General features: G+C 50.8%; 1 protein-coding gene across 1 annotated transcript; it reads left to right on the top strand.

Annotated features, from left to right (window-relative positions):
* The first annotated feature begins 16,203 nt into the window (after positions 1-16,203).
* TMEM215 (transmembrane protein 215) lies at positions 16,204-18,485 on the top strand. The gene has a single exon (XM_075338996.1). It carries the CDS (start codon positions 16,719-16,721, stop codon positions 17,397-17,399), a length of 681 nt encoding a protein of 226 aa, XP_075195111.1. The 5' UTR covers positions 16,204-16,718; the 3' UTR covers positions 17,400-18,485.
* The last annotated feature ends 259 nt before the right edge of the window (positions 18,486-18,744 follow it).

Here is an 18,744-nt window from a genome sequence, read left to right as displayed (position 1 = left end):
TTTCCAGCAGATCAGACAGCTCTGGGTATGACTTTAGAAACCGCTGAACCACGAGGTTGAGCACATGGGCCACGCATGGAACATGTGTCAGCTGGCCTCGCCTCAAAGCCGCCACCAGGTTCCGGCCATTGTCACACACGACCTTTCCTGGCTTTAGGTTCAGAGGTGTGAGCCAGTTTTTCTGCCTGCTGTTTCAGAGCTGTCCACACCTCTTCTGCATTGTGGGGTTTGTCACCTATGCAGATTAGCTTCAGCACAGCCTGTTGCCGCTTCACCGAGGCAGTGCTGCAGTGCTTCCAGCTTGGGACTGGTGTGGAGGGTAAAGTGGATGAGGATGCGCAGGAGGAGGAGGAGGCTGAAGAGCATGACATTCCGGAGCTGTAGAGTGTGGGTGAAACCCTGACTGAGGTAGGGCCTGCAAACCTTGGTGTGGGAAGGACGTGTTCCGTCCCTCGCTCAGACTGGGTCCCAGCTTCCACAATATTAACCCAGTGTGCCGTCAACGAGATGTAGCGGCCTTGCCCACAAGCACTTGTCCACGTGTCTGTGGTTAGGTGGACTTTGGGTGAAACAGCGTTGTTCAGGGCACGTGTGATGTTTTGTGACACGTGGTTATGCAACGCGGGGACGGCACACCGGGAGAAATAGTGGCGGCTGGGGACCAAGTAACGTGGGACAGCTGCCGCCATCAGGTCGCGGAATGCTTCTGTCTCCACCAGCCTAAAAGGCAACATTTCCAGCGCAAGCAGTCGCGAAATGTTAGCATTTAGAACTGTGGCATGTGGGGCGTTGGCAGTGTATTTGCGCCTGCGTTCAAAGGTTTGCTGAATGGATAACTGAACGCTGCGCTGGGACTTGATGCTTGATGATGGTGTTATTTCTGCGTAGGCAACTGCAGGTGCAGGACCGGAGGAGGCTTGTTCGCAGGCAGCATGGACAGGGGATTGGCTCGCATGCACAACCAGCGAAGACGTAGCAGTGACATCAGCAAGCACTGCTCCTCGACTCTGTTGTACTTCCCACAAAGTCGGGTGCTTGGCTGACATGTGCCTGATCATGCTGGTGGTGGTCAGGCTGCTAGTTTTGGTACCCCTGTTGATGCTGGCACGGCAGGTGTTGCAAATGGCCTTTTTAGAATCATCTGGAGCCAACTTAAAAAACTGCCAGACTCGGGAAGACCTAACATTTGTACAGGCACCTTGTGTCGTGTTGTTGTTCTGGGGAACGGTTGCCTGACTTCTGCCTGGAGCCACCACCCTGCTTCTTACAGCCTGTTGGGATGCTACGCCTCCCTCCCCCTGTGCACTGCTGTCCTCGCTCTGCATATCCTCCTGCCAGGTTGGGTCAGTTACTGGATCATCCACCACGTCGTCTTCCTCTTCCGCACCCTGCTCCTCCTCCTGACTTCCTGACAATTGTGTCTCATCATCGTCCACCCCTTGTTGAGACACGTTGCCAACTTCGTGAGAACGTGGCTGCTCAAATATTTGGGCATCTGTACATACGATCTCCTCATGACCCACTTCAACATGAGCTGGCGAGAGGCCAGAATGTGCGAATTGAAACGTGAACAGCTCTTCCGAGTGTCCAAGTGTGGGATCATTAATGTCCGAGGACGTGTACTCAGCCTTGTGGTAGGAAGGAGGATCAGGTTCTGAAATGTGCGGTGCAGTATCACGGCTACTGACACTTGACCGTGTGGAAGACAGAGTGTTTGTGGTGGTGCCAATCTGACTGGAAGCATTATTCGCTATCCAACTAACAACCTGTTGACACTGGTCTTGGTTCAAGACCGGTGTACTGCTGCGGTCCCCAAGAATTTGGGACAGGACGTGCGAGCGACTAGATGTGGCCCTTTGTTGTGGCGAAATTAGAGCTTGCCCACGACCTCGGCCTCTGCCTGCACCACCATCACGTCCACTTCCTTGTTCCTTGCCAACGCCCTTGCGCATTTTGCAATGCTGTGCTGACGTGTATTCACTAGACTTGGGCGTTATATAATAGTTTGTGAAAAACGCACACAAGTGCACCTGCACCGACAGGCACACACGTGCGGTTTTTAAATGCAAGCACGGACGCACTAAGAACCTAACAGGTTTTTAGGAGAAAAAATTACTGAGAAGTCTGACACTATCAGCCACTGCTGACTGACGTGTATTATACAGTAGACTTGTGCGTTATATAATAGTTTGTGAAAAATGCACACAAGTGCACCTGTACGCTGCCACCGACAGGCACACACGTGCGGTTTTTAAATGCAAGCACGGACGCACTAAGAACCTAACAGGTTTTTAGGAGAAAAAATTACTGAGAAGTCTGACACTATCAGCCACTGCTGACTGACGTGTATTATACACTAGACTTGTGCGTTATATAATAGTTTGTGAAAAACGCACACAAGTGCACCTGTACGCTGCCACCGACAGGCACACACGTGCGGTTTTTAAATGCAAGCACGGACGCACTAAGAACCTAACAGGTTTTTAGGAGAAAAAATTACTGAGAAGTCTGACACTATCAGCCACTGCTGACTGACGTGTATTATACACTAGACTTGTGCGTTATATAATAGTTTGTGAAAAACGCACACAAGTGCACCTGTACGCTGCCACCGACAGGCACACACGTGCGGTTTTTAAATGCAAGCACGGACGCACTAAGAACCTAACAGGTTTTTAGGAGAAAAAATTACTGAGAAGTCTGACACTATCTGGACTGTTTTAGACTGTGTACATCAGCCCCAGATATGATGAAGGCTGGTATACGGTCACCACTAGGAATGGCTATATACCCTGCCTGCCTGCCTGCCTGTATACTGCTATAATAGTCCTGACAAGGACTCTTCTGGTCACTAGCCTGTATTCCGACCTGGCTATACCCTGCCTGTATATAGCAACAATAGTCCTGAGAAGGACTCTGCTACTGTACTCCGACCTGGCTATACCCTGCCTGCCTGTATACAACTAGAATAGTCCTGAGAAGGACTTTTGGTCACACTGTTTGCAGCCTTGCTACGGAAATAGCTATAAAGGGCCGCAAAACTTTCCCTGAAGCAGCGACCCTCTCCCTGCACTGACTGTCTGGATAGCTGTGAGCAGAGCACAGCGCGCCCGCCGGTATAAAGGCTCGGTCACGCTGTGCGGGCCGGCCAATCACTGCAATTCCACAACTAACAGGGCTGTGGCATTGCAGTGGTCTGCCAGCCAATCCCTGCATGAGGGCTGGCTCTCAAAAGAGCGCCAACATGCAGGGATGAAGACCACGAGTACAGCACGAGTATCGCGAGATTACTCGGTCCCCGCCGAGTAGACCGAGTACAGTGATACTCGTGCGAGTACCGAGTAGTAACAAGCATACTCGCTCATCACTAGTAATTATATAAAGAAAAAGATGTCCCCTCAGCATGGGCTGGGATAGAAATTCTGGGAGCTAGTGATGTGTTGGTCGCAACCATCCGACACAAAGATCCGGCTCCCTGCTGTGACTGACAGGAGCCGAATCCCCAGTGAGAGCCACTAAATTCTCTAAACGGCTCTCATTGGGCATAAAAGTCTGATGTTCAGTAGAAGAAACCCCGCCCACCTGAACAAAACCCAAACCACACTACAATTTAATTGGCCAGTTGTAAGTGGGCGGGGTCTTGCCGATAGTGGGAGGGGTTTTGAAGGCATTAATTTAATATTAAATGTGTTCACCTGGGATGAACACATATTTAATAGGGAGCCATGAACGATGCGAAAGAGCTAGCTCTTTTTGGTGAGCGGATCACTAAAAAGAGCTGAAGTGCCCATCACTACTGAGAACTTCATCTCTGTCTCCTGATTAGACCTGTTTGGACCAGTTTACTGGACGTGTCAGTACTGAGGTGGGAGACTCCTCCTAGCCATTGCCATGGCAGCTTGTTGTGAGGAGAATGAAAACCTAACTTTCATACGCATACATTGACCAGTAGATGGTAGCAAAGTACATTTAACAATTCCCAGTGTAAAAACATCATAACACAATGCATTACATACTGCCTAACTCACAGTGCCCATAGTAATTCTGGCACACTGGAACAGATCTACTGCCACACGACAACTGTTTATCTCAGCAGCAGCAGCAAAACGGATACTGGGATACCACAGCAGCACAGGCGGTGGCTTAGACATGGTAGCACGGAGATAGTGTCTCAGACGTGGCAGCATGGAGGTGGTGGTGGTAGAGCACAGGCTCTAGTACAAGACACAGATTAGGAATACGAGTCTTGTACTAGGATAAGCACTAGCACTACCAGAACTAGACACAGTAGCACACAGGGACCTGAGAACTAGCAACATACTAACTAATAGGCAATGCTGCTCAGGCGCCTCATGTAAGGGGAGGTAGTCTTAAATACCTTTTAAGGTAACAGGTGACCTCAGAGATTGCTTCTGGATAATGAAATGCCGTCCCTTTAAGAAAGGGGGCGTGGCAATGTGTGCACCCTATAGGCACACACAGAAGGGCTACCAGCAGCCTGGAAGCAGCAGGAGGACCCCGGGACAGGAGAGGAACATGTGGAGCCGCTAGGAAGATGAGAGGGAGGGCACCCCCGCCGGAGGCTGGGAGCGGAAGCATGTTGGGATACCATGCTGCAACCAAGCAGGTGAGAGTGAGGGTGCCCCCGCCAGAGCCTGGGAGCAGAGGCATGCGTGGACGCCCAGCTGGTATCGGGTCCGGGCGCTACACTGACCTATCTGTAATTCCACACAAAGGTTTATGTGCCAAATATTAAATTCTGTTTTTCTATTGTATCAAATACTTATGTCATGCACTAAAATGTAAATCAATTATTTAAAGGGAACCTGTCAGGTCCAATATGCACCCAGAACCATGAGCAGTTCTGGGTGCAAATCTCTAATCCCTGCCTAACCGTCCCTGTTTACACTAGCATAGACAAAGGGATCTTTAGAAAAGTATTTCCAAAGATCTTTTATGTTATGCTAATGCGTGAGGTGACTAGTGTGCCGCCCCCGCGACAGCCGACGGGCTGCTCGGACCTGGATCCACAGTGGTTTGAGGGGTCTTCGGATCCGAGGCGGGGTCGCGCGGCTACCTCGGAAATAAAAAGTGGGGGGGAATGTGTTTTGGGTGGTGAATGGGATAATGTTCGTGACGCCACCCACGGTGCATGGTAATGTGAGAGACCACTTCTGCTGTTGGGGAGCCCGATGACAATACTGAAGCATCAGGATGTTTAGCCCCTCTGTGGGTAGGGGGTTTGGTGTCCCGGGGCCCGGTGATGGAATGGAGTGGGCAACCCATTGGGGGTGAAGGGATATCGGGTACTCACAAAGTCCAAAGTCACTGACGCTGACACCAGGTAAACCAAACTCTTGAATGCACTGCTTCTCTTGGTTGAGTACTCTGGGTCCGTGCCCCTTTGGTATTGCTGGTTGGTCTGAAGCATTGCCCCTTGGCACTGTGTGTAACTTGGTGGATCCCTTTCGCCTACGACTACTCGGGTCCCGCTCACCTGCGCGGCTAGCAAGGTGAGCCTGCTCACAGGGTTCACGCTTGGGATTTTATGGACGATTTTGGGAAGTCATATCCCCCTTGTTGCGCTAGTACCCTGATTCTGGATTGGGTGCGGAATGATTCCTGAAGACTCCGTTCCCGTCGGGTGAATTACTGGGCTGCGTGAAGCTACTTCCCAGCCTAGGGTCTGCGTACCCCGTTGTGCCCTGGCCCCTGCCCGGTTGTAGCACAAGGCAGCCGGCCTGCTCTCTGTAGCAGCACCGTACCCCCTGTCACTACCCTCTATGACCGGGGTTCCAGCTTCTTCTGGCCAGGCCAACGTCTGGCACCTGGGACGGGTACAGGAGCCAAGCTCCACAGCGTGACCTGCACTGTCACCGCTGTCTCACTGCTCAACTCTACTCTACTCAACTACTGACATCTCTGCCCTCCCTCTTCCATCCCCCCATCTGGGTGGCCCTATTCCCCTCAGGCTGCCCAATGGGTGGTTGGTGGGTGTGGTGCAGAATGTTCCTCAGGATTTATGTACACCTGCTGGTAGCAACACCAAATTGACAGGACCCGTAACCAAAGAGGAGCGGGTACTATGCAGAAGGGCAGATTGCACTGCACCCTTGAGATGACCTGATAGGCCAGGGCGTCACATTCTCCCTTAGTTAAACATAGCTCATCCGCGAGCTGCAGAACACCAAGCATTTATTTTGTTGAAGGAAGAAAAAGGGGTTAACATAAACATTTATTTAACAGATTCATCCCACATTAGGGAGGCACTTTCTTAAACCGTTACTAACATTATGAGTTTGCCTGCCAACAGGGGATGCCACCGGTTTTAGTTACAGCGGGGACCCAACCTTCCACGTTGCGGTCCCTACCTGTGACAGTCCAGTCCCAACATTCCGGATCCCATTAACCCCCCTCCCAAACAACCTGGTTCCCCTGGAAAACCTAGATGGGTCCTTGGGCTGTGTTAAGGTCCCGGGGTGTGCCAGACGACTCTGGTTGCCACAACAGGTGCAGTCTTTTTACAAGACACAAGTTTGTGTTAGTCACGCCAGTCCTGTGACCGTGGTCCATCTTTAACTATAAAAACGTAAAAGTCTTTGCAAAAATACAATAAGAGTCCCTGTACCGTAGTACAACTGCTGTCAAACTAGGAGAAAATCAGGTTGCTTTCCCATTCAATTAGCTTTCATTAATTCTCTCATTTTCTAACATTTTTCTATATGAAAAATAAACTGTGGAAAATAACAAACGGAAAACACAGATGCCTAACAATGTTACGGTACCACTAACTCTTCAGTATTAACCTTTTACCACTGCATTACTGCAACGGGCAATCTCGATTGATCTGTGCCAGAGGCCTCTCCAGGGCACAGCGCAGACTCTGGCCACCATGCCATGGGCCCCAGACCCAGGTGGCACTCCCACTCACTAGCTCTTGAGTGGCAACTCTTCTCCGGCACCGCTCTCTGGCAATCGCTCCCGTACCAAGCCTTAATAGCCGCCGCCCGTGCACTTCTCCAGCACAGGGATCACTGCTAGGCTGTATTTCAGCCTCTAACACCGGTGACAAATACATTTCTGCGGCCCTGACAGCCGTCGGGATGCTGCGCGGTAATGGAACCGGAAAATGGAAAGTCGCACTCTCGCTGCTGGAAGTAGTGGGCCTGACTGCTCCGCAGCCGGGGTTGCAGGGTCCGGGTGCTCTGCCTCTAAGGACAGGCCCGGTGATGCGACCGGGGCTGATCTGGCCGGGCTCCGCGGAACCGCTGACGTGACTGGGACGACAGGAGACTTCAGGGCTGCTGCTGGAGCTTCATATGAAAATGCTGCAGGTTCTGCTGCTGGGATGGGTGATAGTAGCTCGGCGTCCGCCAAGGACGGGGTAGGTGACGGTGGAGTGGTTGCCGCAAGCGGGGGCGGACCGGATCCCTCAGCCGCCATGGCTGGATTAAGGTAATTATCAGGGACTGGGTAGCCGCTTACCCTTTCTTCACGTGGGATTTTGATCTCACGGGCTCGCACCGCCACCGCCAGACTCCTCATCTCTTCCCTCCAGTGATTCAGTATGAACAGGAACTGTGTCCGCATTCTCCTGCACAGCTGCTCAGTCTCTTCTTCAATCCAAGTCGCGGTCCCGGGAACAGCACGTTCCGGTGACCAGCTCCGCTCCGCCATCTTGCCTCTGCGTTTTCCAGGAACAGTATGGCAGAGTAATGGCATCCCTGCTTCTTTTCCGCTTTCGCTACATTCAGGCACGCCCCCTCAATTTTCTCCCAGCACTCTTTCGCGCGCTGTGGCCCTCTGGGAACTTTTGGTTCCTGTTTCAGGCTGAAGAAGAAGGGAGGGGTTTCGGCTTTGCACCCTTTTCTAAGAAGATAGCGTTTTTGGAGCGAAGACAGGGGAAAAATGGCGGACGTCGCGGAAAACGGGATTTTGCATTGTGATTTTCACTTTTCAAGGCGCACGTCACCCAGGTTAGTGGGTCCTGCTCGTATCCTGTTCGTGACGCCAAGTTTTCCTAAGGTGTGCCGCCCCCGCGACAGCCGACGGGCTGCTCGGACCCGGATCCACAGTGGCTCGAGGGGTCTCCGGATCCGAGGCGAGGTTGCGCAGCTACCTCGGAAATAAAAAGGGGGGGAATGTGTTTTGGGTGGTGAATGGGATAATGTTCGTGACGCCACCCACAGTGCGTGATAAAGTGAAAGACCACCGCTGCTGTCGGGGAGCCCGGTGACGATGTTGAAGCAGCAGGATGTTTAGCCCCTCCGTGGGTATGGGGTTTGGTGTCCCGGGGCCCGGTGATGGAATGGAGAGGGGAACCCGTCGGGGGTGAAGGGATATCGGGTACTCACAAAGCTCAAAGTCACTGACGCTGACACCAGGTAAACCAAACTCTTGAATGCTCTGCTTCTCTTGGTTGAGCACTCTGGGTCCGTGCCCCTTTGGTATTGCTGGTTGGTCTGAAGCCTTGTCCCTTGGCACTGTGTGTAACTTGGTGGATCCCTTTCGCCTACGACTACTCGGGTCCCGCTCACCTGCGCGGCTAGCAAGGTGAGCCTGCTCACAGGGTTCACGCTTGGGATTTTATGGACGATTTTGGGAAGTCCTATCCCCCTCGTTGTGCTAGTACCCCAATTCTGGAGCGGGTGGGGAATGGTTTCTGAAGACTCCGTTCCCGTTAGGTGAATTACTGGGCTGCGTAAAGCTACTTCCCAGCCTAGGGTCCGCGTACCCCGTTGTGCCCTGGCCCCTGCCCGGTTGTATCACAAGGCAGCCGGCCTGCTCTCTGTAGCAGCACCGTACCCCCTGTCACTACCCCCTGCGACCGTGGTTCCAGCACCTTCTGGCCAGGCCAACGTCTGGCACCTGGGATGGGTACAGGAGCCCAGCTCCACAGCGTGACCTGCACTGTCACTGCTGTCTCACTGCTCAACTCTACTCTACACAACTACTGACATCTCTGCCCTCCCTCTTCCATCCCCCCATCTGGGTGGCCCTATTCCCCTCAGGCTGTCCAATGGGTGGTTGGTGGGTGTGGTGCAGAGTGTTCCTCAGGATTTATGTACACCTGTTGGTAGCAACACCAAATTGACAGGACCCATAACCAAGGAGGAGCGGGTACCATGCAGAAGGGCAGTTTGCACGGCACCCTTGTGACGACCTGATAGGCCAGGGCGTCACACTAGTCCCCTGGGCATTAGTGCCCCTGACTAGTCGCTCCATTAGCATGTCAGTACGCCCCCCTAGTTGTGCTAACATGCTAATGAATGTGCAGTGTCAGAGGATGATCTCAATCACCTCTCTGCTGCCATCGCCAGCCGCCGACCCGGAGTTTGGGTCATGTGCATTACTTCAGTTTGAAGCCAGGACGCGTACACACTGCTTTATAGTGCGCATGACTGGAACTCCGGGGTCATGCGCACTGAGCCGAAATCCAGTGTCGGGCGGCGATGGCAGCCAGAGAGGTGAGTGAGATCATCCTCTGACGCTGCACATTCATTAGCATGTTAGTGTCGGGGACGGGGGAGGACGCCGCTGCGCTGCGCTCACTAACGCTCGGGTCCGGCGCTGCTGCGATGGCTGCTCGGTGGCTCGAGCGGTGGGCCGGATCCGGGGACTCATGCGGCGCTCCTCGCCCGTGAGTGAAAGGGGGTAGTTTGGTTTGGGGATTTGGTCCGTGACGCCACCCACGGGTTGTGGTGAGGTTGGGCACCACCGCTGATGGTGACGGGGATCCCGGGAGCGATGGCAGGGAGCAGCTGGGATGTTGTTTTCCCCCTCCGTGGGTAGGGGTTGGTGGTCCCGGGGCCCGGTGAGATGACAGGGAGGCAGGGTTGGATGGGTGCAGGGTGGCTTGGACTGCGAAGCGCGGTGCCAGACGGCACGGTAGTACTCACTCAGCCACAAAGGTACGCAAAGTCTATGGTAAACCAAACGGCTGGATGGACGGGTCCCACAGCCGGCTGCTGTGGCTTCTCCTAGACGGTTAGTGGTGGCTGCCTTTCCCTGCACCTTTGTGTATGTTCGGTCCCGATGGATTCCCACTGGTAACCCGCTCCCCAGCGTGTGTATGTGCCGGAGGCTTTGGCCCTTGGAACTCTAGCTGTGGCGGTAGCTGTATTTCCTTCTGTTGGTTGGATGGTTGCCTTCAATCGGGTCTTGGCTGTTAGGAAACCCCTGGGGTTCCGGTCACTGACGGATTTGACCTCTAATGGCGACTCCAAGCCTGGTCGGGGTCCGTAGGCCCTGCCTGTGTGTGCTGGCTTCACTTCTCTCCCCGGTTCGGTACCGACGGGCCACCGCCCGTTCCTGGTCCTACAGTTCCGCGTTGATCTGCCTCTCCTGGAGACGGCCACCACCGTCTGCCAACTTTGCTCTTGGTGCCCGGGCCACACATCCGGACACGGTCAGTTTGTTCCTCTCCTACCACTTCCCTAACTGAACTCTCTTCTGAACTGACTTGAACTGACTTCCCTCTCCCACCTCCAGGACTGTGAACTCCTCAGTGGGTGGGGCCAACCGCCTGGCTCCACCGCACCAGGTGTGGACATCAGCCCCTGGAGGGAGGCAACAAGGATTTTGTGTCTGGCTGATGTGCCTGTCTGAGGGTGGGGGTGTATGTTGTAGTACCTGTGACAACCTGGTTAGTCCAGGGCGCCACATTCCCCCTTGGTTAAATGCAGACCGTCCGCGGGCTGCCCGACCATCACCGGTTTTTATTTTTCTTTTGAACTGTAAAAAATAATAAATAACATGTAACGGTAAACATTAAGTATGCTTCAGGTCATCTTGAACGTTGCAAAAACACATATATTTACATTTTTAATAACAACGGACGGCTCCGCTCTCCCACCCAAGCAACCTAGCCCTGATGCTGCCCCTAAGAAGTGGGCAGCACCCCTTGACCCCAGTCCAGATCCAGGCTGCCCGAGCGGGAACGGGTACGGTGCCTCGCACCCGGCTGTCACTTCAGGGGACCCCACGTCCATGAGGGACCCCTGACCCCCGGAGGATGTAGTTGCGGGCCTGTGCCATCTCTTTCCTCCAGGCCCATCCTCCAAATCAGCCTCTACGGAGGCGGCAACGGAAACATGCCCCAACATATTTACAATCCCACCAGTTCATGGGTGCCCTGCAAGTTCTCAGGTATCTCCATGAAGAGTTCATCATGCAAACGTTACACAGGGTCCCTACGGGGACAACTTGCCGGCAACGGCCGGGTCAATCACAGTGTCAATCAGGTTAATTTCTCGGTTGATTCATTCATTTACTCATTTACTTAACAGGTTACGGTACTGGTGGTCCCAACGGGGACAACGGTGCAACGGAGGAACCGTTGCCTTATTTCAAGTCCACACCACAGGCCGGAGGAGGGGACTGGGCCAGTTCTTGGGCCTCCTGGCCTCCTCTTAGCTTGGCATCAAGAGCAAACCAGCCCCTCTCTCCACAGTGCCGCGTGTAGGTTACTAAATTGCTTGGGAACAAGTTGCGACCCGGGTGGCCCTCTGGTAGGTGGGCATTGAGTGACATCCCGACGGGCCACAAACACCTCGGCTTCCAGGCCCGGCTCAAAAATAAATACATAACCACGGCGTGGGTCAAAACTTCGCACCTGACCCTCGTATCTCGGGCCCCGTACCCGGAAGGTGGCTCTGCGGAGGTTCTCTTTTTCTTGAATCGTGTGGGCTATCAGCTCAGCCTTCCGTTTCTCCCTCTCCGCAATTTCCCGGCCCAGCTGGCTCGGCTCCCTGTCCCAATAAGGGGCGTTTGGCTGCCACTGCGCGCGGGTCGGGCCCCGCAGGACTTCCTCAACACTGCCCACTACTGGCGTTCGCTGTGGAAGGTCCCGTGGTGTCATGGCCTGGGGTGCTGCCTCGCAGCGGCGACCCAGCACAGCCTCAGCCGAGGCGTGGGATATGGGTACAGGGGTCCTCACCTGCTGAGCCTCCGCTTCCTCCTGGACGGCACAGATCACCGGAGCCAGAACGGTGCAGGGTGCGGTCACTTCCGATGCCGCCGGTGCATCTTCTTAGACTGACGCTGCCTTCAGGAGCTTCCACGGAAGCGGTGCGGGTCGTCTGCGGACTTCGTCTGCAGGCTGGTCCGCTCGGGCGGACTGGCAGGGTTCCGCTACCGGTTGTAGGGGTAGCGGGCCCAGTGACAGGGCGGCAGCAGCCAACACAGGTAGCGGAGGAGGCAGCAGGGTGAGCGGGCGCAGACCGGGCCCCTCAGCCGCGACGACCGATCCCGTAGGAACACAGGGGCGTGGGTCGCTTACCCGCTCATCCAAGACTCCCTCCACCTCGCGTCTCCGTATGGCCACCACCACACCCGCCATGTTGGCCTCCCACTCCTCCAGGAGGAGCTGCATTTGCACCTGCAGACGGCTGCTCAGTTGGACGGTCCAGACCTCCACCCACGCTGCGGTGCCTGGCGTGGGCTCGGGGACTGCGGGGCTACCGGACGGATGGTACATGCTGGCAGCGGTATCTTCCAGGAACCAAATGATGGCAGAGTCCTGGCGTCTCTGCTTTTATGGCCTCCGTTTACATGCGGCCGGACGCCATCCGTCCCCCCATGGTCTTTTTTCGGCACCTCCTCTTCAGGGGCGGGGCTTCGGCTTTCGTGCCTCCACTGCTCAAGAAGTCGCTTGAGCGGGAAAATCTTCGCGCCCAAGATGGCGGATTCTGAAATTTTTCGGCCGGACACCGCCGGCGGGGCACAAGGCGCATTTCTACCAGCCGGCAGAACAGTAAGATCCTGATCGTGATGCCAAGTTGGCGAGGGCGGGTAAGGACGCCGCTGCGCTCGCTAACGCTCGGGTCTGGCGCTGCTGCGATGGCTGCTCGGTGGCTCGAGCGGTGGGCCGGATCCGTGGACTCGAGCGGCGCTCCTCGCCCGTGAGTGAAAGGGGGTAGTTTGGTTTGGGGATTTGGTCCGTGACGCCACCCACGGGTTGTGGTGAGGTTGGGCACCATCGCTACTGGTGACGGGGATCCCGGGAGCGATGGCAGGGAGCAGCTGGGATGTTGTTTTCCCCCTCCGTGGGTAGGGGTTGGTGGTCCCGGGACCTGGTGAGATGACAGGGAGGCAGGGTTGGATGGGTGCAGGGTCGCTTGGACTGCGCAGCACAGTTCCAGACGGCACGGTAGTACTCACTCAGCCACAAAGGTAAGCAAAGTCTCTGGTAAACCAAACGGCTCGATAGACGGGTCCCGCAGCCGGCTGCTGTGGCTTCTTCTGGACGGTTAGTGGTGGCTGCCTTTCCCTGCACCTTTGTGTATGTTCGGTCCCGATGGATTCCCACCGGTAACCCGCTCCCCAGCGTGTGTATGTGCCGGAGGAGCCCTTTTGCCCGCAGGCTCTGGCCCTTGGAACTCTAGCTGTGGCGGTAGCTGTATTTCCTTCTGTTGGTTGGAAGGTTGCCTTCAATCGGGTCTTGGCTGTTAGGAAACCCCTGGGGTTCCGGTCACTGACGGATTTGACCTCTAATGGCGACTCCAAGCCTGGTCGGGGTCCGTAGGCCCTGCCTGTGTGTGCTGGCTTCACTTCACTCCCCAGTTCGATACCAGCGGGCCACCACCCGTGCCCGGTCCTACGGTTCTGCGTTGATCTGCCTCTCCTGCAGACAGCCACCACCGTCTGCCAACCTTGCTCTTGGTGCCCGGGCCACACACCCGGACACGGTCAGTTTGCTCCTCTCCTACCACTTCCCTAACTGAACTCTCTTCTGAACTGACTTGAACTGACTTCCCTCTCCCGCCTCCAGGACTGTGAACTCATCAGTGGGTGGAGCCAACCGCCTGGCTCCACCCCACCTGGTGTGGACATCAGCCCCTGGAGGGAGGCAACAAGGATTTTGTGTCTGGCTGATGTGCCTGTCTGAGGGTGGGGGTGTATGTTGTAGTACCTGTGACGCCACAGGGGCATACTAACATGCTAATGGAGCCGATCAGCAAGGAAGCAAGGCCCAGGGGACTAGTGCTCTCACTCATTAGCATACAATATAAGATCTTTAGAAATATTTTTTCTAAAGATCTCTTTATCTTTGCTACCAGATACAGGGACAGTTAGGCAGGAATTAGCAATATGCACCCAGAACTGCTTGTGGTTCTGGGTGCGTATTGGAGCTGACAGGTTCCCTTTAAAAATCATGCAATGTGATTTTCTGGATTTTTTTGGGGGGAGATCCTGTCTGTCACAGATGTAGCGTACCTTCGATAAAATTATAAACCTCTCCATTCTTTGTAGGTTGGAAAACGTGCAAAATCAGCAGTGTATCAAATACTTATTTTCCCTACTGTATATACACACAGCAGTAGGAACCCAGACAGCAGAAGCTGCCAGATGATTGATGGGGAAGGGGCTCCTCTGGTGATATCGGGAAAGTGCAGCTTGGAGATGGAGAATACTACTGTATGTGGTCTGATACTGTTCTTTTATATCATCCCAGCCTATGTTTGTATGTAATAAAATGGGTAACTAGTTAACAAAGTGATGAGAAACTGCCTGTGTCTGTATAGAGGGCATCTCTGCTTATCTAGGATTTTGGGTAGCCCACTCTTGCACAGGTCCTACCGGGTTATTCATCTGCTCCCCTGTGGGTCAGTCTGAGCCTGAGCATAGTTTATTAGTAAAGTATAGGTTAGGGACTTTTGAAATATTTTTACTTTTTAGATTTGATAGATTTGGTTTCATAATTTCTTTAACCCCATTCTAGAGAAATCCTTACGAATTTGTTATTGTTTTCCTCATGTATATAATCATTCAATGCATAAGACGTAACACAAGATCATATAGGGTCATTTTTTTTTCCACTTTATTTGTACAGTAGATAGCAGTGATGCAATTATGAATTGATGCAAATGGCTACAGAGTATGTCCCCTTTGAACTGCTTTATATGGTTATCAATCTATATAGATAATGAAGGAAGCTTAGAACCTATTTTGTATTGACATTGCTGCATACATTGATAAGCTGGATTGGTCCCGTTGTCTGCATTAATCAGGTAGATGTCATAGGAGGGTAACTGTAACTAACGAGAACACGATCAGTGCAGCAATTAAGCAGTGCACCGTCGAATAACGGCAAATGTACCATCTGCATTATTTTCGAAGGAAAATAGCACAATAGACTGAGCTGTCTACTTCGACATACAACGAAAATTCCTTATGTGGCATAAAATGGACGACATGATGTAAGAAAAGAAATATGTGTAGACAGATGTGATGATGATGCAGTCTACCCCTAAAGAAATCTAAAAAGTGTAATCTGCATGAGTAGATGCCTACAGGGCACTGTGCAAGTACAAAGCCTGTTAATATGGCATGTGATGAAAATCTATTGTGAGGGTAATATTTAGCAATAACATGCTTTCTAAAATGACCATTAAACCTGAAAGATCAACTAAGCTGTTACTTTACGTAGAGAATCTCTAAAACCAAGCTAAAGATAATTACAGGTATAGCAAACTCATTTTGTCATTTCTCGGCAGACTTGGTTGTCTCGAAGAAGGTATGTCCACCTTTTCAACCATTCTTTGCTCCATTACCTCTAAAATAAGAAATGAAGCACATTTGCAAATCATCTTAATTACAGATCTCCTACTGTTTTGTGTCTACAGATCTTATGCAAACAAATGCGTCTCTCCAAGACCGCAAACGACCTGGGTGTGGTCTGATCCCTTCGTCATATGCAACAATCTCGTCTGCTTCTTTCGACTTATTTCATGGGGAGCAGCAATTCATGGAAACATATGGTTCTGTGGGCTAATATGTGGCATATAGAGCGGAGAAAACTGTATGTTCTAAATATTGGGAGAATCACTGACTTAGGAAAATAAATTCTACAATTGTACTGTATGGAGAAACTGAGAAAGCATTGTCCTTTTCTCTAATAGTGAACATCATGGATTGGTGACTTCTTTCACGCAGAGGCATGCCTGTTCACAGCATCATTTACATGTCTATGCATACAAATATGGATATTGAGTTTCCCGTGTCAGTTCATCCAAGGTCATTCATTTTTCCATTCTAAGAATCCTTGCCTTGTTGATTTATTCTCTTTATGGGTCTTTGTAGCAGTCAAATAGTTAAGAACTGATGCAACACAAAATATTTTATAGTCATATATATCATATATATATTGTTATAGTTGATGAAATATTGGTTGCCTATATATACATCTGGGATTGCTGATATGTATTCTTCCTTATTAAAGCAAGGAGCTCCTGAGTGCTGGGTCTTTCTAATATTTAAAGTCCACTCCTCTGCTTTTCCTCACCTCCCCTCCCTCTTCTCACATACTCTTGCATTAAGAGATGAGTGTCTCAGTTTCCATTCAAGCACTTTGAACACATGCAGGATCTCACTGTTCTGGCATCCGAAACACAGCATCCAGCTCCCAGAGGACTTTCCTGTAAGGATCACATCTGCTTCAGAAGTAATGTCTTCACAAGTGAATAACCTGTCTCGTGCAAGAGTTGTCGTAATTTTCTCAGGATTTTATTAACTAAGAATACGAGCAAGATTAGGAGATCCAGGTTGGAATCATCTCTGGAGTTCTTAAGGAATCAGCTTGTCTCGTGACCAAAAAGGGGGTCTATATCCTTTTATTAATGCTTTGGAAGAATACCGGGTCTGGTGGTGTCTAACCTAAAAGAACTCAATCTGCTGATGTACTGATGTCAGAAAGTGCAGTCTAATGGTGTAGAGAGATGAGACCGGATGATATCAACCCTCGCACAGGACTGGTGGTAGCCTTGGTGAGCATATTCCTTGTATTTGGCTTCATGTTTACAGTTTCAGGGTTCAAAGGGGAGACTTTGGGATCCATCCCACTTATTGCTATAGGGCCAGCTATTTTTCTTCCTGGTGTGGCAGCTATTACCTTGACCAGGAGAACTGATGGCTGTACTAAATGGCCCTATAAGTACTGTACTTGCTGCTGCAAAAAGGGGAAAGATAAAGAAAATGTGGAGCTTCTAAAGACCCCGTCAGACAAGGAGTCTGGAAAAGGGAGCTCTAATGAGCTGGATAAAAAGGCAGAAAAAAAGGAAAAGGAGGAAGGATCTGAACCCAGTAAAATCATCACAATAGGGGATTCAAGGACGCCTAACTCAAAGGTGGATGGAGATGAGGTGCTGAGGTATCTGGACAAGTGCTACTCCACAAACACATTACCTGGAGGAGTGGAAAACCACAACACTTGTTCTGTATTTGACAAAAAGTACACCCAAGACAGAATTATCTACACTGCCACAGAGGAGAAAGTTACTCTAGACCCTAGAGATAGTGATGCAGGAGCCCATCCGAAAGGGGGGGACAATCCATATAACAGGTATTGCTGTTATGTAAAGACCACAGAAGTGACCTGGGACCAAGAGACAATTGTCTAAAACCCAAATGCACATAAACATTAATATTGTACTAGAATGTTTTTGCACTGCATGACAGATCCAGGCTCTGTTCTCTATTACAGTCCAGGTACTTATACTCGACAGCTTCCTGCTAAGTGGTTGCTGCAGACCAGCATGTCTAAGATCATGGGTCACCTGTTTCCTTTGTGATCATTCTGGCCAATTGTTTGACCTCTGAACACAGTGCCTTGATGTGGAGCTGGACAAGGGTGATCAGCTACAAGACAATGAGCAGGGAGAACAGCTCAGGCAAACTGCGGTGTACACAGTTGATCCTCTTAGTGCACTAAATGCCATTGTCTGTAGCTTTCTAATAAGTTGCTGTAACAACATTTTCTTTTTATAAATCATGTACGACCCAAAATATTAGGTTACACTTGGCAAGACAGGTACCCATGTACGTTCCTGGTAATTGGATATGTCTCAGCTTAGCACTGCAATTATCCAACATCACCTATGTGCTGAGATACAGAACAGCTTGAACAATGGGATGCTAGTATCTGGTTACAGAGTGATAGGAGGGCTATTATTTAGACAGAGTTTTTAATATGTTGTGTCAATTATCTATTCATTTATTTCTAAACTGCTTAGCTTTTTAATATTCATTTTATTAATATTTATAATTGTGTTGCTAAATCAATGACAGTTTTAATACCCATATAATGAATCAAATAAACATTTTAAACAGTTTAGTGTAATATTCCACCTTGATTTCCAATTTATATAGGGCACCAACTACGCTCCCTAATAGCCTTCAATTGCAATAATGTATTAATAAGCTATAAAGCATAAAAAATGAATTATTATTACACTGATTGCATTTTTTCATATTCCGTAATTGAATTGTATAGCATTTTTGCAACATATTAAAACTATTCCTTCTAGTGTTTTGCATTAACAGGCTGGTACAAGGTGGTATTATGAATTTTCTTTTTTTTTCCTCCATATTTCCTTCCTAAGAATCTATTTGCATCCTCTAGAATAATTATTGACTATGTATTTGAAACTGTTGTTTGTAAAGTATAGGCTATCTAATGAACAGTAAAATATATTGCTTGCATATAAGCTGTGGAATTGTTTGCATTGTTTTATTTCCGGTTTGATACATTTTTAATAAATCAGGGCTTTCATGGGCTATGCATTACTGTAACTCTTTGCTGGGCTTTGTATGAAGTACTTAATACAGGACATGTTTTAATCTTACACATTTCTAATAGCTTTTGTATGACTTTTCAATATGCTGGCTTCACCTCATCAATTCTTGAAGGTCTTGCAAAATAAATTGTTTCTTAGACCTCTGGCTATGAAAAGATTAATGTCAAAA

Source organism: Anomaloglossus baeobatrachus, chromosome 1 (genome assembly GCF_048569485.1).
Source record: "Anomaloglossus baeobatrachus isolate aAnoBae1 chromosome 1, aAnoBae1.hap1, whole genome shotgun sequence".
Lineage (NCBI taxonomy): Eukaryota > Metazoa > Chordata > Amphibia > Anura > Aromobatidae > Anomaloglossus > Anomaloglossus baeobatrachus.
Note: the sequence above shows the minus strand (reverse complement) of the source record. Positions and strands in the feature narration are given on the sequence as shown.